This window comes from Cloeon dipterum, chromosome 4, assembly GCF_949628265.1.
Source record: "Cloeon dipterum chromosome 4, ieCloDipt1.1, whole genome shotgun sequence".
Classification (NCBI taxonomy): domain Eukaryota; kingdom Metazoa; phylum Arthropoda; class Insecta; order Ephemeroptera; family Baetidae; genus Cloeon; species Cloeon dipterum.
In genome coordinates, this window is record NC_088789.1 from 28,325,682 (window position 1) to 28,350,942 (window position 25,261).

At 39.6% G+C, this 25,261-nt stretch overlaps 1 protein-coding gene across 4 annotated transcripts; it reads left to right on the forward strand.

The window, feature by feature from the left end:
* The first annotated feature begins 39 nt into the window (after positions 1 to 39).
* LOC135944766 (myelin regulatory factor) lies at positions 40 to 25,240 on the forward strand. Of its 4 annotated transcripts, none has more exons than XM_065491950.1 (19): positions 40 to 168; positions 18,731 to 18,824; positions 18,878 to 19,000; positions 19,058 to 19,161; positions 19,215 to 19,445; positions 19,501 to 19,705; positions 19,760 to 19,853; positions 19,922 to 20,100; positions 20,206 to 20,422; positions 21,163 to 21,492; positions 21,553 to 21,778; positions 22,120 to 22,219; positions 22,531 to 22,608; positions 22,677 to 22,872; positions 22,936 to 23,067; positions 23,124 to 23,202; positions 23,932 to 24,112; positions 24,171 to 24,354; positions 24,898 to 25,240. In XM_065491950.1, exons 1-19 carry the CDS (start codon positions 129 to 131, stop codon positions 24,979 to 24,981), a joined length of 2,877 nt encoding a protein of 958 aa, XP_065348022.1. In that variant the 5' UTR covers positions 40 to 128; the 3' UTR covers positions 24,982 to 25,240. The 4 variants fall into 4 exon arrangements, with proteins under 4 accessions (XP_065348022.1, XP_065348018.1, XP_065348019.1 ...); XM_065491946.1 differs by lacking the exon at positions 40 to 168 and adding an exon at positions 13,645 to 13,757; XM_065491947.1 differs by lacking the exon at positions 40 to 168 and adding an exon at positions 13,645 to 13,757 and having other exon boundaries at positions 20,218 to 20,422.
* The last annotated feature ends 21 nt before the right edge of the window (positions 25,241 to 25,261 follow it).

The following is a 25,261-nucleotide window of genomic DNA, read 5'->3' on the forward strand; positions in this document are numbered from 1 at the left end:
TTCGGAGGGGCCACCACGGTGCTGCCTCTGCCGGCGAGTGTTAAAATCGCTAATTGGAGGCGGACCCTTCCAAAAAGCCCGTGCACTGTCCGGAGAATTCGGCCCAACACGAGTCCCGAAATGCCGAAATGGAACTGAGTGCCGACGCCACTCTTCAGGAGGTCATCGGTGAGTAGAGGGGTCGTTCAGGGGCGCGAAAATCACCCCCCGCAAAGCTGTCTGCGGCCACAAACTCGCGTGGACCGCAGTGAGGCCCTTGGTGGTGACCTTTCTTGCGCGCTTTGAGGGTGGCGAGCCGGACAAGGGGATGTTTTTAAACGATTGGACTCGAAAATGCACGGAAAGGTTGATGCCAATTTTTTAAATAAATCGGGAGAGACACGGGAAAACACACCTTACGCGCAGATGTCCTATCAAAGGTCAAAACATCCGTGCGCACTTGGTATTCAATAACAAAAGGCTTCATTTTTACTACCCAACGTTTTTAAAAGACATTTTTCTTTAATTATACAAGATTAATCGGTAATTAAATCATGGAATTTTAACATGAGATGAATTTAAGGATTTTACACTCATCAAAACGTTGAAGAACGGAATGTTTTATAGCATAAACAACACACAGCAGGCAATCTTAATTTTATTCATTTGTGTGCGGGTCACTTACACGATTTTATCTGGGCCGCTATCACATTACACGCATTATCGCAATGCCAGAACGGTTGCTGTCACTCATCTACGTGCTAAAACGTTAAAATTAAAATTATGAAATAAAGAAAAAAACGCTATCTAAATTTTATCTCTAATTTTCAAGGTTGGGTTAAATTGCATTTTTATAGGGAAATTATGCATGAACCATTAAATTAAAAAACAAAATTAATCTTAACTGAAATGTGCAAAAATCAAATGAGGATGACCAAAAAGAACAGTTAAATTTCAGAATTTGCGTAATTGTTCAAAAAATTAAATGTCTTTTCACTTGATTTCAATCCCTATTTTAATTTATAATTTAGGGACAACTAAATAGCTATTTCCCAATTTGTAGAGAGCATATTTTTAAAATATTAAAGTACACACGTCCCTCAAAATATATAATTCCAATAGCTAAAAATTAAACTTAATTTAAAAACAAAGGAACCTGAAAAATGTATCTGTTTACGTTACAAACTGATGAATGGTCTGCCCAATTTTCATTTAAAATATGCGTTTGTTAAAAATGGATCACTATAAAGGTCGATGGTGGTTGGAGGGATTGATTACTCTGTGCATTGTGTGTCATTCTAATGTAAACGAGTACACATGTGCTTTTTTAAAAAGGCCGCGCGAACAATGAAAAGACACTAGAGGAGATCTCGACAATAGAGGCTCATGTTTGTTATATCACACTTTTCTTTTGTGTACTTCCAGCGCTGTAATTTTTTCCTCAGTGAAAAATGAAGCCAAATTTTATTTTTTTTTCAGCTGCAACAGGAAAATATTAACAAGACCTCAGACATGAAGCAAAATCCACAAAGTTTGACGCAATTAGCGAAATTAAAAGGGTGCTTATGAATTAATTTGCGTGCTCGTGGAATCAATCATTGTTTTGACACGTCGGGGGTCGCGGACAAAAGGTGCATGTGCGTCATTGACGAGTTGCCGCAAACAAATTCTCGCCAGTCACACCCTTTTCAAAGTTATTTCGCCCTCGCATACAGAGACTTTAACACGCGACATTTTCAGCGCACGCTTTTGATTAATTCTTTGCGCCACGTTCGACTAATTTTATTTCCACTCATTAGTGAATAAGAAAGCCTTGAAATAGTGCAAATGACGAACGCTGCCTTTTACGGAAAGCCGCGCGAATAGCTTTTCAGCCATTGTAACAGTGCCAGATGAAATATTGCCTTCCGATATATTTTAATAATAGAAAGGTATTTATATTCATCATATCGATTTGCTGATGCTGAGGAATTACCGCGTCGCTTTTGTGATGTTAATTATAAATTCATTTATTAAAACTTTCTCTAGGAAGATGAGGCGTACAATTATTTAACGGTTTTTTTTAATCATGATATGTGTGAACTTGTGTGAAAATTTCAGAGTGATGTCAACTTTCCTTATGTAAAAATAATTATTTAAAAAGTGAAAAGAAAATCGATTTTTTGAACTTTTTTGTGTTTTTCAAATATTGGCAACTCCAAATCTCTGGTTCTAACCATCAGAATTGCAAAAACTACCCACCGTTAGACTCGTCTCAACCACCCCTGACCAGCTAAAGGGTTTATGGGGTGCTTAACATCCCCCCTTTCAACCCCTAGCTTAAATTTTTATAGTAAAAATGTTCTTAACATGCTTACTTGTAGGTCTTTTAAATATTTCAAATGGAAATTGAGCACCCTTTTAACCCTTCAGCTTGCCAGGGAAGGTTGATATGAGTCTAATGGAGGGTAGTTTTTGCATTTATGATGGTTAGAACCCGAGATTTCAAGTTTTAAATATTTACAAACTTTGGAATAAAAAAAATTTGGGGTTTTTCTCGTTTTAAATTGAAGTTATTCTAAAACCACTCTGTAATTTTCTCACAAGTTCACAAATTCCAACTGGGACAAATTGTATGCTCAAATTTTTAAAATTCCAAAATCCTTGAGCTAAAGATTTATATTTTAAATAAAAAACAGTTTTTTCTTTGACCTACGACATTAAATTTGGTGTCAATTCGATCGAGCTCGTCGAGAGGAATTCACAGCACACATTATTTTTTAAATTGCACCCTTTAAAAGCGAATATTTTGTTGAAGATGATTCATGATTGATTTCTGGTGTTCATTTAGTTAAGGTTTGCTTGATCTCGTGCCAATTTTATCGATTATTTTCATTGCGAAAGGAATTAAATATTGCAAAAATTCAAATATAATCTAGAAACAATTTTTCCTGATGGCAAATTTGGAATTTTCGCTATTATATAATATCTGCGTGAGGAAAGGTATAGAATTTATCGATGGCTGCGCGCGATAACGAATTTTTTGCTCGTGCCTATTTTCCTAATGAGCTGAAATTTACATGGGATAAACAAACATAAATCGCAGGCAGCGGGGGTTTCCATTTTCACTCTCCTTAACAAATGGTGACAACTGTTTTGTTTTTTATTTAACGCTGCTGAAGGGGACAAGGAAAAAATGAAGCGAAACGCTCTAATTTGTCGAAAAGTCACGGAGAAAGGATTGGCTGGCCTAATCAGAGCACGCGGCGCGCGCGGCGAAAGGGGCAAGAAAGATGAGCGCACACGAATAAATTTCAGCATTTAATTTTTAATTGCTAATCCAAGGCACGCGATTTACGAATTGCTGGATTTATGGGGGCAGCTAGAGAAAAGGCAGGCAGGCAGGCGAGCGGGGCCATAAATAAAACGACATGCGACCGAATTATTAACTATAGTTGTCGTCGTCTTCGCCGTAATGAAATCGCCTCATCATGCAAATTATCGTTTTATTCGCAGGCAAAACGCGGCCGCTTCCTCGCCCCCCACCACCCTCGCCTCCCATTATATCTCGGATTTTAAAAACTCAATTATATCCGACTGAGAGAATCGGCTAAAGACGCCATAACAACCACTTTTCAACTTTTATGGGCTTTTAGCGGCGTTTAAACTGACGAGAGGGCATAGAAAGGGTGCATTGGGGATGAAAAAGACACGCCCCTTTTGTTTCTATGACGTAAAATTTTTTGCCATGCCAAGAGAACGCATTGGCCGGCGGAAATTCATGCTAAAACTCCTTGAGTTAGAAATTATCAAAATTAAAATAAATCTAAAAGTGCATTTTGGCAAGCAATTTGGCAGAACTGATTATTTTAATCCCTATAAATTGTTTGTAACCAAAATCTGGATCAGAATTGCCTAAATATCTGGAAAAAATTCGTTGAAAATCATTTTTCAAACCAAATATTAAAAAAATCAACATTTGATTTGTTCAAATTTATGTTTTTGAATATGATTTTTGTGTTTTATATTATTTAAAAAAATTTTTTACTTCTTAGTTTGTTCATTTTACAGAATTGCGATCTGCAAAACCAATATTATCGATTACATTTCTGTGACCATCAACATCTGCACGAATCAGCAATTTGACACATTTTAAAAATCAATTATTTTCGATTTTTTTATCTGCAAAACCAGTAAAGCGACAACTTTATCAGGATATTTGCTGAAAATTTCCGTTAAAAAGTACAGTTAAACGATTTTCCCGCGCTTCGCAACAAGTGCCACGCCTTTTATTATGAAATTTTGCTAGAAAACTACGCCTCATTTCAAAATTCCCGTGAGTTCTCAGAAAAAATCGTTAGATTTTATCATTTACTCGTGCTTTGCAACACGAAACACGCCTTCTTTTTAAATTTTACCGTGAAATTACGCCCTCTTTCAAATTACGCCCTCAATAAGTACTCAACAAAAACGTCAAATTTAACCATTTTCCCGCGCTTTTTGTAACTGCCACACCTCTTTTTATAAATTTTCGGGGGAAAGCCACACCCCATTCATTTGTTGCTGTTCACAGTGAATTTGGTGGACGTGTTTTTTGAGAATTAACTGATTTCTAATCATATTTGAAATATTTCAAGTGTTAATTCTCGTTACAGTGATTCGTGGAGAGGGAAAATAAAAAAGGTTTGCATGACAAAATTCTTTCTTTCAGGAATATCGAACGCGCACCTCTCTGACAAACGAGATTTCCACAAAAAAGCAATTCTAGATGGAAATGATAACAAAAAAACATCTCCATGGCGCTGCGGCGATATAAGAAATAAATCACAAAATGCATGTACCGCGCGCGCTCCATCCATTTAAAACGTATTTATACATGCAAGAATTTCTCCGCAGCAGCAGCATTCAGATGCGATTTTATTCAGTTCGACACGACATGTCCAAGCCGCGCAATATTTTATTTCTCTATGGAGTTAGATCGATTACGTGAGCTGCTTCTCTGATCTTCTCCTATCAATTTCCAAGTAAAAAAAAAAAACAAGAAGGCATAATTTAGTAGTTTGAAAAAGCAGGGCGGCGCGCGGTGTTACAGTTAATCGAGTGTGTTTGCATTGGTGGTAATTGGCCGGCGAAGCAAACGTGAGGCACACGTTCGCCACGACTCATTCGCGAGAAAGTGAAAAGCCAGAGCCGCAGCGAGAAAAGTGTGCGCACACCGTGGGAAAATTGTTCCTTTGTGTGTTTTAACGAGTAGCACACCATGCACATATATACTCTCTGCGGAAAATCGCTAATTCGAAATTTAACATTTTTTTCCCGTGCGGTTTTACCTCTTTTTCAAAGCTCTGCAGTTGCACGTCCATCGTAGTTGCGTCACAAAATGTAGGCAATAATGCAAATTGATCGCTCGTGTTTGAAGTTGTTTTGTTGACAAAAAAAAAAATGGCCAACAATGAAGAACATTTTGTGGCTTTAGGAGAAGTGGTTCATTTAGTTTATTGCAACAGTTTATCTTCTACCATAAATATTCAATAATGAAGTCAGAGGACTGCGAGGAACAGTTAAAGTGGAATGATATACAGGGCAACAATTGAACATTATTTGAATTGTTGGATGCCATAAACAATTGATCGATAAACAATTTGCAATAATAAAAAAGGACCTTCCTACAATAAAAATTCAAATTTTGCCAATTTTCTCCAAAATTTGCAGTGCTTGAACATATTTTCTCGGCATATTCCGATTCCTCTCGTCGAGATCTGTCCAACAGTGTATGCCACTTATTGGGGAAACTCTTGGTTTTGAAATAAAATCGGATTTCAAGCAAGGAGACAGCCATTTACCATTTGAAAAGCACGGTAACTTTCCAGCCAATTTTCTCGAAAAATTACAGCGCTTCTTAGGTCAATTTAGGCTTTAACTTAATCCTAAGGGATGAGTTTAAGCATTTTCCAGGCTTTTGCAGTATCATTCCTCTTTAAATTTACTAATTTTGTGTTTTTCAACAACTCCAACTATAAGTGAAATGCAAATAGCATATTCGGAGCCGAAGAATGTTTTGAAAAAATGAATGCGCGCAGTTTATTCAGTTAAATGGCAATAAAAATATAGAGGAAGCGAACTCGGCGTGCCTTTCAACTGCGGTATGTATATGTTTCGATGGAAAACAACTGCGGTTGCTTTAATAAAATATGGAAATTTCTCCTCTCTCACGATTGTGCGATGCACAAATGAATTATTGCCGATTATGAACTACCGTTCAGCCCTAAAACATCGGCCATAAACTAGAATATCGCAGATGCACACACGACACAGCTCGCAGAGCAGAAATAAAGGACCTTCCCACTTCACTTACATACCGCTCAACATCAACACACGCGGCGGCTCTATTACAGATCTTGATATTTGCCGTAAAAATGCAACGCCCAGCAGCAACAATGAAAAGGGATGTGCAAAACGGATTGTTTATTATTTTCAGAGGCCACATTAAAAAAATTTACGTTTGATGAACCATAAAATCGATCATTTAATCAGGATATTACCTGAAAATCGTAGTGAAATGCCATATTTTACGAGTTCCCGCTCTTTGCAACTCATGTGCCACGCCTACTTTTTAAAAATTTCTGAGAATCACGCCCCCATTTTGAAATTCCTGCGAGTTACGCCCTCTTCCAGTGGTCTCTGGAGCTCTGGACACAGAAAGATAATCCTAAGAGACGTCATCATATGTCATATTTTACGAGTTCCCGCTCTTTGTGACTGTTGTGCCACGCCTACTTTTTAAATTTTCGGAGAATCACGCCCCAATTTTAAAATTCCTGCGAGTTACGCCCTCTTCCAGTGGTCTCTGGACTGCTCTGGACACAGATAATCCTTTGAGACATGTTTATTTTTAATTTTATCGTTTTAAACTGAACATTCTTGGAATTATTTTACGTTTTATATGGAAAATAAAAAATAGACTAATATCACTGATGGGGCTTGGCAAAAAGAAACAAAATGATGAACATAAAAAATTCATTCTCCAATTTCGATAGAATTATTTTAGCACATCCCTAGCCATGTCGTTCGCTCTAGATTATCGAAGCCGAGTTCGAGCAATTGAAAATAAAAATGGAGACAGGTACAGTGAGATGGACGAGGAGGATAAAAGAAGGTGCGGGTCACGCATTTGGCCGCGGTGGACGCGCTGATCACGCCGCCGGTCCATTTATTTATATTCACCTCTTTTCCTCACGAACATTTCCCTGATTAATTAAAAGTGCACCGCGTGCAAGATAAAATTCAATATTCAAAAGCTTTCTCTTCGTGTGTGCAGATCGCGGCCGAAATTAATTTATCACCCGCGTTGGACTGACTAATGATTTCGTCCTCTTATTATTGCGGCTTGTTGTGTGTTGTGTCACAACCTTCCGCATTATTTACGATAAATTGCGAGATGGTTCAATTTGCTCTGCCGGCCGGGGCATGGGAACCGATCTTTTCCGTTTCGCCGCCGGCCGGTGGCAGCCGCAAGATTGATGCTTCCAATCGGCTCCACCATTCTTCATCTGCACATCACAGGTGTCGATTTCGAACGTTTAATTTTTATCTGTATATGGATTAGAAAGAGACGCACAAAATAAAAATCTCTCTTATTAGTGAATGAGAAAATATAAGAAATGATTTTTTTTGTCTTTTAAAAAATCTGTATACGGAATTTTTGATATTTTTTTTTATTATAATCTGCCATTTTCTTTTTTTTTTTGTTATAATGCCAACCTGATTTTTGGTATGTTGTTAGGGTGGTATAATTATAGAAGGGTCTAAATTAATGTACTTTTTCAGAACAATCGGGGTGAAATCTCGGCGTTTACTAAAATTAAAATATTTCGAGATCTTTAAACTTTGTTCCAAAAGTGACAAATTTTAAATTTTAGCCATATTTCTTATTTTTTCAAATTTTAGTATTTTTTATTTTAATTTTTGAGTTTTGAATATTTTAAAAATGGGATTTTTTAATTTATTGCTAATTATTGGATAATATTTTGCCTACAGGATGTGTAAAATAGCAATGAATTTTTAGTTTTTGAGATATTGAGGGTTGAAAGGTTGAGAAAAGGATGTTTTTGAGTTCAGGTGGATTTTGTTAAAATTCGAAAATTCACGATCGGTCGATTTTTGCTGGTGGAACCTGCTTGGGGTCAACCCTGGGGTCAGAAAATACCATTTTGACAGTAAAAAATCAAACCCTGGCGTCAGGGTAGCCCTAGAGCGATCGAAATCCCCCAAATCCCATTTTTTGTAGCCACTTTAACGACGCCTGGTGGGCTTTGTATTGCTTCGATTTGCAAGATCTGCACACCGCTGGAACGACCAAGTCGAGATCTTTCAGAATATGTGAAATTTAACCGATCAGGGTGCTCAGGAAACGCCCTGATGTGCCCAGAATTCCTGTATGGACACATTTTGTCTAAAACTTAGCTTTGATCTTTTTTAAAAATTTAAATCTGTATTTTTATCACAAAATAATCCTTTTACAAAAGGGAAATGTTTTCTCGTTTGCTGTGGCAATCATTTGCAACATCAAAAATGAAAACACACGCGCGTCTTGTATTTATTTTATGTCACTACCTGGTAATGAAATGCATCAATCGAGGTAAAACTTTCTGCGTGAATTGTGTCGTTTAAAGAGAGCTTTCATTCACGAGATGCGAGGCGAGAGGGAATAAGAGCGAACGGCACGCAGTTGGCAATAAATTAGCGCGACCTGTTGAGAGGAATCGCGAGATACAATCGGAACACGCAGATTGAGCGAACTAAATAAATAAACAAACACACTCACACACAGTCAATTGAACACGTTTAAGATAAGCACGACTGTTTAACCTTTTGTCAACTGCGCGTGTAGATATTATCGTTGCATTATCCAGGCAATTAGCGCCGCTGGGCGTCACGCGTGGCCAACCCCCGACGCACCCTCGCCGCTGGCTGGCCGGCCGCCCCCGCGGAGCAGCACCTGCCAACGGTCGCGCTCGGCCAATTTGTTACGCCATACCACCCGGCAATGAATAAATTCGACTAATTTTAATATCCCATCCATGCGGAGAGCGGTTTAATTTGAAACGTTTTTTAAATAAAGCAGCTCCGGATGAGAAGCCCTAATTATCAAATTCAACAAATATATTATGTACTGAATTTAAAGTTAAAAAATAGATTTTTTTGTTTGCTGGAATTACGACCATTTGAAACATTTGATTTTATTTCTAAAAATTTTAGCAGGGGGTTGAAAGGGGTGGGGGTTAGCACCCTCTAAACCCTTTAGCTGGTCAGGGGAGGTCAAGATGAGTCTAACGGTGGGTAATTGTTGCAATTCTGATGCTTAGAACCAAAGATTTGAAGTTTAAAAAATATTGTAAAAATTCCTACATTTTTTCGTGTTTTTGGGTTCTTTGCACCTCCAAATCTCGGGATCTAAGCTTCACAATTGCAAAAACTACCCACCGTTGGACTCGTCTAGACCTCCTCTGAGTAGCTGAAGTGTTTAGGGGTGTTTGATCTCCACCCCTAAGTTGCCATACAGCTTTAAAGATGTAACAGTGAGTGGCGCCAGGACGGTGATCGCTTTTTATCAAAATTGAAGCAATGGGGATGAAAAGGGATGGGTGTATTCACCCCCTAAACCCTTTAGCTGCTCAGAAGAGGTTGAGACGAGTCTAATGGTGGGTAGTTTTTGCAATTCTGATGGTTAGAAACCGAGATTTGGAGGTGCAAAAATCCCAAAAACTCGAAAAAAAAAATTTAGTTTTTACGAGTTGGTTTTTACGAGTGGAATTTCTCGAAAACCAAAAGTAAAAACACTCTGAAATTTTCACAAAAGTTTCTACATGTAATGAAATCACTTAAAAGCACAATTTAAAAAATTTCAAAATCGTACCTTCCATTTCCAATGTTTTAATTAGAAACCAAAATCCTTTGGCCTTGACCCAGAACATGAAATTTTACGTCAGTTCAATTGGGCTAAATTAGAGGAATGCAAAGCACGCCCTTTTTTATAACTTTTCAAAGGCGAGGTGAGATACGGAGGTCTCGAAAAGCTCCCCAAAACTGTCCCGTAAAACCAGTAAAATTTAATATTTTGCCCAAAATGTAATCTTTTGAATCTTCTTCTTAATGACGTAATGCCAATTTTATCCTTAAACCTCTAAAATAATTTCATATAATTGTTTCCTCATCTGGTTAATTCGATGTGACATGTGACACAAATTAAAAAAAAATACAATGCTTTTTTGATGAGCAAAAACTTTAATTTCCGCCTTTCTGACCTCTTTCTAGAAAGAAAATTTCGTCTGTTATTATCGCTGTCTCTGGTTGTCTTTTCTATTTTCGTTTGTCCCGGAGACAGGTGGATGACGAGCCACTCGCGTGATGAGTCGCGCAGATTGAAAAAAGGGGTGGCGAAACGCACGATTAGCCGCAGCTTTCATTTACGTCAGATTTCTTGCTGACGAAAATGAAGACAGTAGTTATTTATCATTCCTTTTTGCGGGAGGACATATTTGGTGGACGTCTATCAAGCCCATAATAACTTTATTTTAACCTCTTGCTTTTTCTTTTCGGGGTGCGCTTGTCATGAAAGCCAATAACGACCGCAACAGTTCCTGCTTTCGTTGTTTTACCCCATCCCCTGGATGCTTTTATAATATACGCATCAAATTGCCGATCACGCTACAATGCGGTGCTGCGGCAACTCTTTTTCACAAAATTTAGCATAAGCTGAAAAAAAAACAACGAACGAACTATATAAATGTCAGTTTTTAAGAGGATAATAAAAGTTGGAACATTTTCTCACCAAGAATCATAGGTTGTTTCTAGCGTAAAATAAGCTGTAAAATTTATTTTCTTTGCTTTCAAAGTTTTAGATCGAATTTAAAAAACCAAATGATACAAGTAGTTGTTCCACGGTGATTGCTCAATGTGGTGCAGACAATAAAAAATTATAAAATTTTACGTTTTAGTCTTTTGGGGAGGATGATGAAGGGGGTTGAAGGGTTGGTACCCTTAGACTACTTTGGTTGTTTAGGGGAGGTTAGGACTAGTCTATTGGTGTGCAGATTTTGAAAATCGGATGAGTAGAAGCTGAGATTTGGGCGTTCAAACATTTTTGAAAACTTGAAGAAGAACGAAATTTTTCATGTAGTTTTTATTTTTTAATAAAAAAATTAAGGCAAAACTAATTTTTTGCGCTCTACAAAGCTGGCTACATCGATATTAAAAATTTAAATTTCGAAAATTCGATTTTTGTGACCGCAAACTTTGGGGTCTACAGCGAAGTTTTTTTTTTATTTCGACGAGACGAGTTGATTTGTGTTCGAATTTTCCTTCTACAACCAATTTGTACAAAGTCAGGAATTACCCAAAATTCCCGGATTTGGATCTATTGACACCCATAAAAACAGCAAAAAATTGGATTTTCAGGGGGATTTCACCGGTCAAAGAGGAGCAAAGATCTAGCAAAAGTACGGATTGCTGTAGGAGTGAAATTTTTAAAGCCATTACAAAGTTTAAAAAATCATGTTAAGAAACCAAAATTATTATAGGAATTAAATTTTTTGGCTAAGCTCGGCTAAAACCATATGTTTTCAACTGCAAAAACCATCAGTATTAAAAAACAGTTGAACATTAGCGAGAAAATTGTAAGAAAATTGTAAATTAATTAATTTTTTAAATTAAGATATGCTTTTTAATTTTCTTTATATTTTAAAATCACCTTCACAAACACGACTAAGCGGGCAGGATAACTAACGTTCCCTAATTATGCATCAAAACTTTTCTCTAAACAAACACACAAGTGCGGGGAGCAAAGAAAAAGGAGCGATTTTCATGTGGTGTTATTTCTTATTCCGTGTGTGCGATGGCGATGGGCGCGGAAATGAGAAAAGTAACTCGTGTCCAGGCGAGTTTTTCTTGGGAACGGCGGCACATGTCGGCAGGTGTGACTGCGTGAACCGCCGAGCCGGCCGGGGGTGCGCAGGGTGCGTGCTCCTGCCAATTTGAGTTCTCCCTCACTCCCTCCCTCCATCCCTTGGTCGCTTCTCCATTACCGGCCAAATTGCAGTCAACGGAGCGAGCACTTTTGTTTTTCCACCCTTGCCGCATAAACGCGTCGTAAACACACTCGTTTTTGAATAATCAGCAGTTGTGTGCCGTCAGTTTTATTTTAAGCTCAATGAATGACCAGCCCTTCCAATTTATTGCCGGCTATATAGGGGCGAAAATGCCGCGTGCGTTCACCTGGACAACTATTATTATTATTCGCGAGTCGCGAGGGGCCTTTTTGCGAGGAAAATTGCTTGACCGCTAAATGCTCTGCTGCAAAGGAATAGCGGTTTTAATAAATTAATCATTTTTGTCAAGGAAATTCTTCGATATAAGGGGTGAAAATTTGCTAAAGGGGGTATTTAAATAGTTCGCTATAGGTCCCTCGCCTCTAATTGCTTCTAATCTCATCTGAGATTACATTTAATATTTATTTGTAATTTTTTTAAATGTAGAAATATTTATTTGTTAATTTTTTTTAATTAAAAACCGTCTTTGACGAAGTTTCTGAACACACCAATCGATTCCTGAGGGTCGAATTAGGTAAAGTGGATGTTTTTTCCGACCAAAAAGTCCAGCGCGACTTGCGAACTTTTTTCCCGCCAAAACAATATGAACCTGTATTCCAGAACTGCGCATGCGTCAGAGCTGGTTTGAGCACATGCAGAGAGACCTCCTGAACCAATGACTTCTTTGTCAGATCCAGCCAGCTCTGACGCATGCGCAGTTCTCGCATTCATATTGTTTTGGCGGGAAAAAACGTTCGCGAGTCGCACTGGACTTTTTGGTCGGAAAAAATATCCTCTCTACCTAATTCGACCCTCGAGAATCGATTGGTGTGCTCAGAAACTTCGTCAAAGACGGTCTTTAATGGTGAATAATTATAAAAGTTGATTTTTCCTCTGGACCTAATTTAATTTTGCTTTTAAATAGGTTTGTTTGCTATAGATTTCTGTTTAAAAATTAAATCTCAAGTTTTGAAGCTCTCTGCTTGCATATATTTGACCCCTGCCGCCATTTTCCTCGATTCATAAAGTGATTTTCTGAATCTAATTAATCTGTCAATCAAACCGACGCTGCTAAATGATGAATAATCGGTTGCTTTGTCCGGCGGCGCCTTTTAACAATAGACCAGAAACGCGGCCAAGCTGAAAAAGCGCTTTTTGCGCTCAGTGCGCGCGCGAAATAATAATAATAAAAAATGGCACATCACGGAATATCGGATTCTCGTCTCTAATTCCGTATACAGGAATGAAAAATGAGATTTTCCCAACTTCACGAGCAGCACAAAAAAGTTATATTTTCCGGCGCGCTTGACATAATGGAAAATTGCTTTCGTGTGCGAATGCGTGCACCTGTGTGGAAAATGGAGGCGCAATTAGAGTGTAATGAGCAAGGCACTTAAATGCAAATGGGACAGAAACATCGGTCGCGAAATGTACTCAACAAGCAGCGCAAAAAAGGCCAATAAATAAAATAAACTGCCGCGGAGAAATGAAATGAGGAAAGAAGCATCGCGAGAGATGGTTGGCTGGGCGGGGCACCAATGATGCGGCGGCGGTGGGGGCGGCATGCGCCGTCGCCCCCGCGGCCTCCGGAGGCTCGCAGTCAGTCAGTCTTGCGGCAGGCGAGCATGGAGTACCACGTGTGGAGCCTCGACGAGCTCCCCGACGAGGAGAAGCAGCGACGCGCCCCCGAGCACCACACACGCCCCCGTCCAGGTCTGGAGCCAATTTTTTTATTCAATTCGCGTAGATATTTGATTTTTAATTGTTCTTGCAGATTTTTTACATTAAAAATTAGGAATATTTATTTTATATTCATTAAAATTTCTGCAAAAAGAAACAAAAAACAGAGCCAATCGGTAATAGGCTAATAGGGGGTGTGAATAACCCATTTACTCACCCCTTACAATTAGAAAATATGTTTTCATGGACAGTCTGTATGCCCGTGAGGCTTGGGATTAGCCGAAATAGCTATAAAACCAGTGCTCCGATTGATCTCCTTGTAAAATTGATTGAATTTCCCGTTCTGGTCGTACAAACAAATGGGAAATTATTCACTTTATTAAGTTTAAATTATAAAATGCTTCTTGATGATGCATTTTATTCTTCTATTAAATGTTTTTTCTCTGCTCATTTATTAATTAGTTAAATATTTGCCGTTAAACCTTCAAAAAAATTAATTAATCCATATCTTGATAGTTATTTCCCTATTTTATTTTAATTAAAAACAATCAGACAATTATTTTGATTCTAAACGCATTTAATTTTTGCAAATGCACGTGATTTAAATAGCACAATCAATCCGTACAATCTCTTTTTTGAGTCTGTAAAACGCATAAAAAGCTAAAATTAGAAAGAAAGCGTTGGCGATTGATCTAAATTTAGGCGAACAATCTTTCGATGAAGCGCGTTGAAAATAAGGAAGCTGCTGCTGGCTTGCTGGTGGGCCGCCGCGATTTTCTACGACACTTTTTGTGTTTGCTCAGCGCAGCATAACTGTTAAACTCGAACCGATTTCTCATTGTCAGCCACGCATTCATCAATCAACAGTAAAATTTTAAGAATTTCACCCCTTTCCACGAAATGTTTAAAATTCAAACGTTAATATAAGTGTCCCTGATGTGGTCAATACGGCTATGTGGACGAGGAAAAGACGTGCAGGTCGAAGCGGATTGCTGGATGTGGAGTGTTCGTTCGGTCGTTGAAATCTCCATGCTCCGTTTCTCTTTCACCGGCGCGTCGCTAAAAACGCGCGGCGCGGCGCTGGCCCATTTCCCCCGAGATTGATTTTTCAGCGTGAAATCAACCAAAACAGTGTCACTTGTTTTTCTCTTTCTTTTTCCTCTATTCGCTGTGCAAATCGGAGTCATTTTGTCTCGAGTGATCGAGTTTAAAGAGCACAAAACCACTTCTGTGTGCAGGAGAACGCTCACTTTACTCTCTTTCTCCGTCTTTCGCACTTTTATTTATAATCGAGCTTTTTGTTGATCCAATTTTTAAACATTCACTTTCCTCAAAAATAAAAAACAAAGGTCTTGACGGATGTTTTAATTGGATTAATTTGACCGGAACAGAAATATTTTAATATTAAATGGAATAATTCAGACTGTATTATTTTTTTAGAGGGATTTTCTTGAAATTTTGGAGTGTTTAGGACTTTGGAAATATTTTAAAATCAATTTTATTGAATTAAATTATTTTTGTCACTTCATTCCTATTTAATTAGTTTATTTTTCAACCTTTTTTACATAATAAATTTAATTTCTCTAAATCCCAGGCATTCGATTTGATTTGTATTAAGACCCGAAATGAAATGCCTCTTCATTCCGATGTGGAGCGATCCGTGTGGCGCATCTCCGACTTTTGTCTCCGAGACAATGTGCAGCGGGATCAGGACATTGAGGACAGCGGCTGCAAGCAAGTCGCCGCCGAAATCGAAGGCGAAATAGCGCGTGACAAAGGCATTAAAAAGAATATAAGGAGATGGGCTTTCTCCCATGCTAATGCATCTCCTCCCTCTAATCGCAATTTCACTGGCCGCGCGCCGCCGTTTCGTAATTTTGAACCTGATTGTGTTCGGCACGACTCTGACCTCGGCGCCCAGCTTCCGATTTGAAAATTTGCCACGCTTATGATGGATATATTGTATATTGAATCATTATGATACATTTGTTACACTTTTCATACTAATCCCTGAATAGAGCAATTTTGAGCATGTGTATATGCCAAATAAAGCGATTACTTTTTCCCACGCGGAGGAACGCGCGGAAAAACTTTTAATCGTGGATTGTGTGCAGTTTAGATTTATTGCCTTTAAAGTAAATGCAGGACTAGGAAAGTGCATTGCGATGGAAACAGATTTATTATAATATACAGAATAACCTCCAACAACCATCAACCACACAAGCTATTAAGAAAAAAACTCACGGGAAATTATTGAAACTTTGGAAGCCAAATCGAAACCAAACAATCTTCTTAAAATATTTTGGCTTTTTATTTATTTATGTTTAAGATTTTTTATTTAAATTTAAAGGCCCCCAGTAAAATCATTTAAACAAAAGTTTTCTCGTTTGGCTATGAGTGCCAGAGGAAAATTCTTCTCAAATTCGGAAAGCTGATGAAATTTGCAATTTTTTGTATTACGATGAAAGAATATTTTCCCTTGCCCAATTTCCCGGAAAATGCCGTTTCAAAACTTGATTAAAATATACCAGGAACCAGGACGCAAAAAAATGTGAACTGGTCAAAATAAAGCTTATGAAAAAAATTTAAAACTCTTTAATACAATTAAGTTGATACATTTCTGCATTAAATTTTCCCAGAGCACTTTTCTGTCAGAAAATATAACAATCGTATCGATCATTCGATTCGTCTCGTTTAACAGATTCAAACTTTTTCAAGTTTTTGCAATCAGACCAATTTTCAAGAAATTACAGCGATTTAAAATTTGTTAAATCAAAACTTCGGCGTTGATTTGGCGAACTATAAAAAACGGGAGCTCTATTCCTTTGGAAATAATCATCATTTATAGTATGGTAGCGAAAACAATACCATAAACGTTTTAAATTTAAATCTCAGACAGAAAAATTAAAACAACTCAATTTTTACGTCTTTGCTCTTTGGCCCACCATTTTAACCCTCCCCTTTAAATAAGCCAAAACATAATTAAAAAGCTTTTAGCACGTTGTGAGGCTCGACCTGACCTCAATAAAGGTTAAATAAACATCTGACCAAACTTTAAAGACGCGCCATCAACCAAATATATTATTGCATGAAACGGCATAGAGTGACGATCACAAAAAGCAATGGCTGTGCGGCAAATTGTGTAGAATTTTCCATGGCGAGCGAGCGAGCGAGAGCGAGAGAAAGAGAGAGGTCAATCGATTGCTTTCGTCAGGGGTGACCAGCAAAGATGGAGGTCAGCCCGGCTTGGGTCGATGCGAAAGGCCGGCCGAGCGCGCGCCATTGGCCGGCCGAGTGACCAATGGCGCGCCCCTGACGCTTATGCAGCCCCGCAAGGCGCAATGTTTGTTTATTCGCCACCGCCGCGAGGGAATAAGGGACAGGGGTGAAAGAAAAACGGTCGCCCCGTCTCCAGGGGCAACCCATGCGTTAACGTTGCGTGCGTGATTTGATTTTTCACCGCCTTTTTCTAATGAAGCGCACTCTGTAATGTGTTTTTATTTCTCTCTTGGGGATTGAGGACTGAGATTATATTTTCCTACTGTACACAACAAATCAAAGCTATATAAATTTCAATTTGCTTTTTATAAGGAAAAAGTTGAATGAAGAGGAAACTGCGATAAAAAGTGTGCTTCAACTGAAATAACAAGCTCAATAAATTTCGAATAGAAAACGCCGCATTCCGACCTCGTATATTGCACCTTTTGCGACAGTTGCGTTTATCTACGATATAAATTAGAACTCTTTCTCATTTATTGCAAAATGGTGGACACTTAAAAAGATTTTTTAGTGATTTTTGGATTAAAATTGAAATTAAAAACGGGAATCTTAACTTTCTACGTTAGGTCAAAAGCTTGAAAAGGGGTATTTCTTAGTTCAGCTGAAAAATAAGACGATCGGTTAATTTTTACCCTTGGAACTTCACCCATGAGGTCTAAAAAGACCATTAGATGAGGTAAGAATTCGAACCCTGGCGTCAAGGTTGCTATCGAACGGTAAAATAATTAAAATCCCATTTGTTGGCACTTTAACGACACCTGATGGGCACTGTATTCGTTCGATTAGCAAGATTTGCCAACCATTAGAACGGCCAGGTTGAGAGCTTTCAAAATATGTGCAATTTGACCCTCGGAAAGTCATCAGGGTACTCAGGAAATATCCTGAAGTGCTCTGAATATCGTTCCTGAGCAACCTGACGGCTCCAAAAGGGTCAAGTCATACATATTCTGAAAGCTCTCGATTTGTCCGTTCCAACGGTGGGCAAATCTTGCAAACCGAACCAATACAGAGCCCGTCAGGCGTCGTAAAAGTGTCAACAAATAGGAATTGAGTGATATCGATCGCTTGAGGGCTACCCTGACGCCAGGGTTCGATTTTTTGCCTGGCTTAATGGTCATGTCAGACCTCAGGGTTGAACTACCAGCATGTTTCAGCAGGTCAAGGTCAACTGATCGTGCCATTTTTATTTTTCCTCATTCACCTGAACTCAAAAACACCCATTTTCAACCATCGACCCTTTAGATCTCAGAAACCGAGAGCTCTTGGACCTTTCTGAAAATTTTTAAGCATTTAACATATCCTAGGGTAGGGTTTCATCTGCTTAGAAAATAACTAAAGAGGCCCGTTTTTGAGATTTCAAAATTTCCTAATAAAAATTTAAAAAAACTCAAATTTGTGGGATTTTTTAACCATTTTTGCTAATACGGAAGTTGTTTGCCTTCCATATGGGTATCTTTTTGGCACAAAGTTTTATTTTTGAACTTCATTAGAACTCGAGATAATCTCTGTTTTTTTAAGAGGCGGATTTTCCTATAATTTCATCCCGAACTTGATTATTTCGACACCTAAAAAATAAAAATGATGATCAATATAAAAAACACCCACGTAATTTAATTAACAGGATTTTCAGCCGCTAACTCTATCAGTCTCTCCTATATCTTTCAATTTAACATTTTCGGATGCACATGCACCTTTGATTTTAACTTGGTTGACGTTGAATGTTTCAGCTCGAGCCGATTTTGTTGGGGGCATAGACAACGAAGCCTTGGATTTCAGCCAGTTGGAGGATTTCATCAATGGAGAAAATGATCCCTCAAACAAGTAAGATTAAAAATTATAAATAATCCTCCAATCCATTTTGACAAAAACCATAGTTATTTCGCCGACACTCTGGCGAGCAACGAGAAAGTGGTCGCGCCACGCATGTTGGTGCCCCCTCCGCCCCCGCCACCTCCAGTTTACAAACCACACCTCGAAGCCCCCTTCGCCACACACCCGTGAGTACCTTTAATTTGGAACGAAAGAGAAAAACAAATCGAGAAAATTAATTAAAGAAATTTTTCGCTCGGCCCGAACAGACACAATTTGCCAGAGAGTCCCCCCGACTCGGGTTCAGAGCCGCCATATTCACCTCAGGAACCAGGAGGACACTCGCCTCGTGAGTCCCAAAATTAAAATGAATTAAAAAATAAATTAATTCGTTTGGTAAAGAGCAAAACAAAACGATGGCACTGCCGGACATGCTGATCCACGACTCGTACAAACTGGCCGCCTCTTTATTTCCGCCGCCGGCCGCCCCGATGCCCGCGGCCAGCCCCCTGGTGCAGGCGCCCCTCCAGCAGCAGGGCAGCCCCGTCTACACCACCCTGCAGCCGTCGCAACAGGCCAAAAAGCGCAAGTTGTCCGACAGCGGCAACAATGTCCAGGTCAAACAGGAGCCAGGTAAAAAATACAGACATGAAATGACATTAATTTTTACTAATTGAACAAAAAATAGTCAAGTGCTCGCCGGAGCTGTCGCCGGACTCGAGCTCGAACCACACTGGCGTGACGGCGACCGTCCTCGACTCGCAGGACGACTACAGCTTCGACATGGCCAGCAGCGACACCAGCTACCTGGACGGTGCTTACCAGTGCATCAGGTTTCAACCCTTTCAACAGACCTCCTGGCACACCCTTTGCGACCACGAATTAAAGGAGCTGTGAGTTTTTTTAATTTTTAAATTATTTTTAATTAAAATTGAATTAAAATTCAGGCCCGTGCCTCACTACCGGGTGGATGCGGACAAGGGATTTAACTTTTCCAACGCTGACGACGCATTCGTGTGCCAGAAGAAAAATCATTTTCAGGTATGCGCGCGGTTGCCAGGCGACGCAAGCAAATTGCTTGATCAATTCCTTCCTCTCTCTCTGTGCAGATCACGTGCCACGTCCAATTGCAAGGGGAGGCGCACTTTGTAAAGACGGCCGAGGGTCTGAAAAAAATCAGCAGTTTTCACCTACACTTTTATGGGGTCAAGGTGGAGTCGCCCACGCAGACCATCAAGGTCGAGCAGAGCCAGAGCGACCGCAGCAAAAAGCCATTCCATCCTGTCCTGTGAGTGGATTTTTATTTTATTTTTATTTAAAAAAAAAATCGTATCGTTATCCATTAGCCCGATTAATCGCAACTTGTTTTAAATACATAATAATAAAGCGGCAGTGTTCGTTCCAGGGTGGACCTGCACCCTGAGCAGCTGACCAAGGTCACGGTGGGCCGTCTGCACTTCAGCGAGACCACTTCCAACAACATGCGCAAAAAGGGCAAGCCCAACCCGGACCAGCGCTATTTTTACCTGGTGGTCGGCCTGCACGCACACTGCGCCGGCGACTGCGAGTATCCCATTGTCGCACAGGCTTCTGAGCGAATCATCGTCAGGGTAATTTCAATTTCAACAATTTGATAAAAAAAATAGCTAAAAATCACGTCATTTCAAAATTAAAAATATTTGGGATAAAAATTCCAGCTTTTTTGAGGGGTTGTAATATTTAGGGGTGGAGGGGATGCACCCCCTAAACCATTGAGCTGGTCAGGGGAGGTCGAGACGAGTCTAATGGTGGGTAGTTTTGGCCATCCTGATTGTAAGAACCGGAGATTTGGAGTTGCCAATATTGGAAAAACACGAAAAAGTAGGAAAAAAATCGAAAAAATCGTGTTTTTCTAGTTTTGGAGCGCAATTTCTCAAAAAATAAATATAACAACGCTCTGAAATTTTCACCACAGTTTACTCGTGTCATGGGACAACTTTTAAGCAACTTTTCCATTTTCTAAAATTTTTCCCTCGTTTGAAAAATATTAATTAAAACCTAAAATTGGCAGTAGTGACCTTTGACCTTGACCTAGGGCCTCCAATTTGGTGTTAGTTAGATCGGGCTTGGTAAGAGGAATCCAAAGCACATTTTATTTTTGAAATTGCACCACGAGGAGATGAGATACTGAGGGTTAAGAGTTTACCAAAATTGTGCTGTAAAACCCGTGAAAATCAATAATTAAATTTTTATAAATTTATTCCTTCCATTTGCATGACCTGATTCAATCGAATTTTGACATTCTGTCTTTTCACACTTCTTCCTCGATTTTTAATTTAAATTAATTTAATTAAAAAAAAATCCATTGCAGGCTTCAAATCCGGGTCAATTCGAGAGCGACGTTGAGCTCGGCTGGCAGAAAGGGCAGACGGCCGACTCGGTGTTCCACGCCGGCCGGGTGGGAATAAACACAGACCGTCCGGACGAGGCCCTGGTGGTGCACGGCAACCTGAAACTCACCGGCCACCTGATTCAGCCGAGCGACCTGCGCGCCAAGGAGGTCGTCTCCGAGCTGGACACGCGGCAGCAGCTGCGCAACGTGCAGCGGCTGCGCCTGGTGCAGTTCCGCTACGCCAAGGACTACTGCGCACACGCAGGCGTCCAGGGCCAACCTGAGGACACCGGCGTCATAGCACAGGAGGTGGGGCGGTTTTTTGTTAAAAAAATTATTTGTTTGGCTCATTTTGGGAGATTTCAACAGGTGCAAAGGGTCCTGCCGGAGGCCGTGAGCTCGGCAGGTCCTGTCGTGTTGCCCAGCGGCCGCTGCATCGAAGACTTTTTGGTCGTCAACAAGGACAGAATATTCATGGAGAACCTAGGTGCCGTCAAGGAACTCTGCAAAGTCACCGACAACCTCGAGTCCAGGATTGGACAGCTGGAGAAGATGAGGGCCAAGAGGGTCGACTCCCTGAGCAGCGCTGGATCAGGTATTTTTATTTTTTAACAGAGGAGATTTAATATCGTCAGCAATTTTATGTTGCTGTTTTCCGGGAAATCTGGATAACAATTAAAAATATCTCGCGAGTTTTAACTAAGCTAGAAAATGGAATTTTGTGCAACCTTTTTGTATTTTGCAATTTTTTTTAATTTTAATATCTATAAAATCACATCTTAAACTTTTTTCAAGGTTTTCAAGGTACTAAAGTTGAAAAGGGTATATTTCGGGTCAAAATTGCACGATCGGTAGATTTTTACACACAAAACATGCTTTGGAAGATCTCGATTGAGGTCAGAAAATTAATTTGGGTTTAATGAAAACTTTCTGCAGTGACACACAAGAGGAGAAGGCCGGCGGATGAATCACTTTGGTGCTCCAACAGGCTCATCCAAGTTGCCCTGCTGATGCTTGTGTTTATTATGGCCTTTTGGTGAGTTCAACATGATTTTTAAGAAATTATTGCTGTTCTAGAGAGTTTAATTTATTATTTGAAAAGAAAAAATTGTTTCCCTCCGTATTTTAGCGGTTTTTTTAATAGAATAATGGTGAAATTGGCCTCTAGCATGTAAAAATTGGTAAAAATTATGTTTCTTTGTTGCTAACAAAAATAAGAAAATGAACAAAAAAATCTCCTTTTTTACAAGCAGAATTTAGATGAGTTCTCTCTAGTAATTTTTCCATGTCCATTTTTTAATTTTATTTTTTACAATTATAAATAAATGAATTTTCATAAAATTGCAGTCTCGTTGCAATGGCCACGCTGTATTTCCTGGAGTACCAGAAGCGCAGCGAATCCGACTTTTTGAGGCACTCTTACAGGTATTTGCCCTCTAATTAAATGATTTATCGGAACTAAACTAATATGAAAGGCTCTCTCCGTACTTTAGTCACAAAATAGCTGCGGCAACGCGGCGGCCAGCCACACGGCCGACGCGGCCATCCAGCTCGTCGAGCAGCACAGCGGCCTGGTTCACAGCGCCGTCGAAAACAACCACAGCAACTGCACGGACCACGATGGACATGGAGGTGGACCACGGCCAGCCGCTCGGAGAACCGCCCGATTGCACTGACGGAATTTGTCCAGTAATTTAATTTTTTTTAAAAAAAACTCGTTTTTGAGAATTTAAAAACTGAATAAAATTTAAGGTTTATTGCTGCCTCGCGAGCAACAGTGAGCATTTGGGCGACGAGAGACCCTACGCAGAAGTTACGCCCGGAAGTAATAAACTCGATAATGAGTACGCTAAAGGCACAAGCAGTGCCCCTCCTGTTAAAGAGGTTTGTTAATTTTTGAGAGTTGATATTTTTGTTTAACCAGAAAAATTCTGTCACAGCGCCATCGGAGCATAAACAATGAGGTGCCGAGACGGCGCAGGGAAACCGGCCATGACACAAACGGGCTCAGCTTTTCAGGTGCTTATATCTCGTCTAATTGCTTTCACAGAATTAAATTATATTTTTTTTTAACAGAAGATCACTAAAAAATAAAATCACGAGTCGTAGAACGATTGTAAAGGGATTCTGCATTACACGTTCAAAACAGGAGCGTCAAATTTTCCAATTCCAGATAAAGAGAAAAAAAACGCAGAGATTCAAAATATTATTCACTTTTCGACTTTGGGGATGAAGTTATGACCAATAGGGGTTGAGGGGTGAGGATTTAGCACCCCAAAAACTATTCAACTCACCCGGGGAAGTCAAGCCAAGTCGAACAGTGCGCAGTTTTTGCATTTCTGACCCTTAGAACCCGAGATTGGGCGCTCAAAACATTTGAAAAAATTCCAAAAATTTGTATTTACGAAATTCTAAATTGATTTTCTTGAAAACGAAGCCAAACAACATCTTTAAACTTTCACACAATTGCACATACGCACCCTGAGACCCCTTTAGAGGGGTGTTTCGGATTTTTCGGGGTTTCAAAATCCCAAAAACAACCCGGAAATTTTCGAAAATGAGCCTTGGTGACCTTGAGGAGGAGTTCAACGCTTACTTAGACTCAAAAAATAAATTCTTGCATTCTCAAAACTCACCAAAATGTCCTATAAACCCGAAAAAATGAAAATTTTGACTGTGATTCTCGCAAAAAAATCCGTAGTTTCTATTTGAGATAAATTCTAAAACGCAAAAATTAAAATTTCGCAGAATTAGGAGTGTTGGGCATACACCTGTCCGGGCGGCATTTCAACGTCTCTCTAGGTCCGTCGTACTGCGACCACGAATCGTCAGAGGTGGACAAATGCCTGCAAGGAATCGCGACAAACACGAGTCTCGTGGTGCCCATCAGCGCCCACTTGACTCACGGACAACTCGCTCTCTCTTTCACGTGAGTTAAATTCACTAATTACAAAATATAAATTACAGAATTTAATTTTTATTTTCAGACTCCCGCCGTCCCTTCAGGAACCTGTCGAAGAGTGTGAATCAACAACCGAACCAACTGCCTGTCCCGGGCTGCAAATCGAAAATCCAGGCCCCACGCCGTCGTCGCAGCACTTTGTGCTGGACATTTCGCGCTACGTTTCGGCACATTACCGCTTCAGGGTGCCTCTCACGTCGTTGCAATACGTGAGTTTTCCGATTTGAAATATTCAAAATTGTTTCCTAGCACTAAAAAAAATCGATTAACACGAGTTAACTGTTGCAAAAATGGCTAAGAATTTTTTGAATATCGATTAACACTTTCACCAGATTATCTGAAACTGCGACGCGACCACTGGGAGAGGGCGTAGCTCGCGGGAGTTTTGAAATAGGGGCGTGGTCCTCCGGGAAATTTAATTTAGAAGGCGTGGCACATGTCAAAGAGCGGGGAAATTGTAAAATTAGACGTTTTTCAACCAACACAGATTTTTAAACAGGGGCGTGGTTCCCTGATAATTAACAAAGAAGGCGTGGCACGTTTAACTTAACGCGGGAAAATCGTTTTTTCTTAGATATTTAAAATCCTGATCAAATTATCAATTTACTCAGGCATTAAAAAATTAACCGGAAGATAACGATTAAAAAACCGACTCGCTATGGATATGAAAACTTCCTTTTCTCATCTAATTTCTGTATTAACCAATGTTACAATTAATGCGGAGGAAATTGACGTGTGTGTAATTGTTTCAGGACGTGTGCAAAGCTGCTGCCTCAAAGGTGGGCACTGATTTCCTCGAAGTCAACATCAACGTGTACCGAATGTGCACAGACTAGTGGTCCAAGAATGCTGATGTGATAATCGATCGACGAGCTATTTTTCCACCCCCTCCCCTCGCACTCATAGCTGGCACCACTTAGTCATCGTACGTGTACAAACAAGATCTCTGCTCCTATTATTAAAATTTATTGAAATGTATTACGGTAATTCGACATCTATGATAATTATAATTATTATACATGTGTAACCAGTCATTTGTTAAGTTTTATCGTGTAGCTGATTGAACCAATAAAATTGTCTTTTTATTAATAAAAATGCTTTCTTATTATTTTTCCG

Excerpts from the sequence above, each read along its gene's own strand:
- LOC135944766 (XM_065491946.1), top strand. The coding sequence starts at position 13,670 with ATGGAGTACCACGTGTGGAGCCTCGACGAGCTCCCCGACGAGGAGAAG. Across the intron at positions 18,825-18,877 it reads GAAAATGATCCCTCAAACAA|TTATTTCGCCGACACTCTGG; the intron begins GTAAGATTAAAA and ends CAAAAACCATAG. Across the intron at positions 21,779-22,119 it reads CCTGAGCAGCGCTGGATCAG|TGACACACAAGAGGAGAAGG; the intron begins GTATTTTTATTT and ends AACTTTCTGCAG.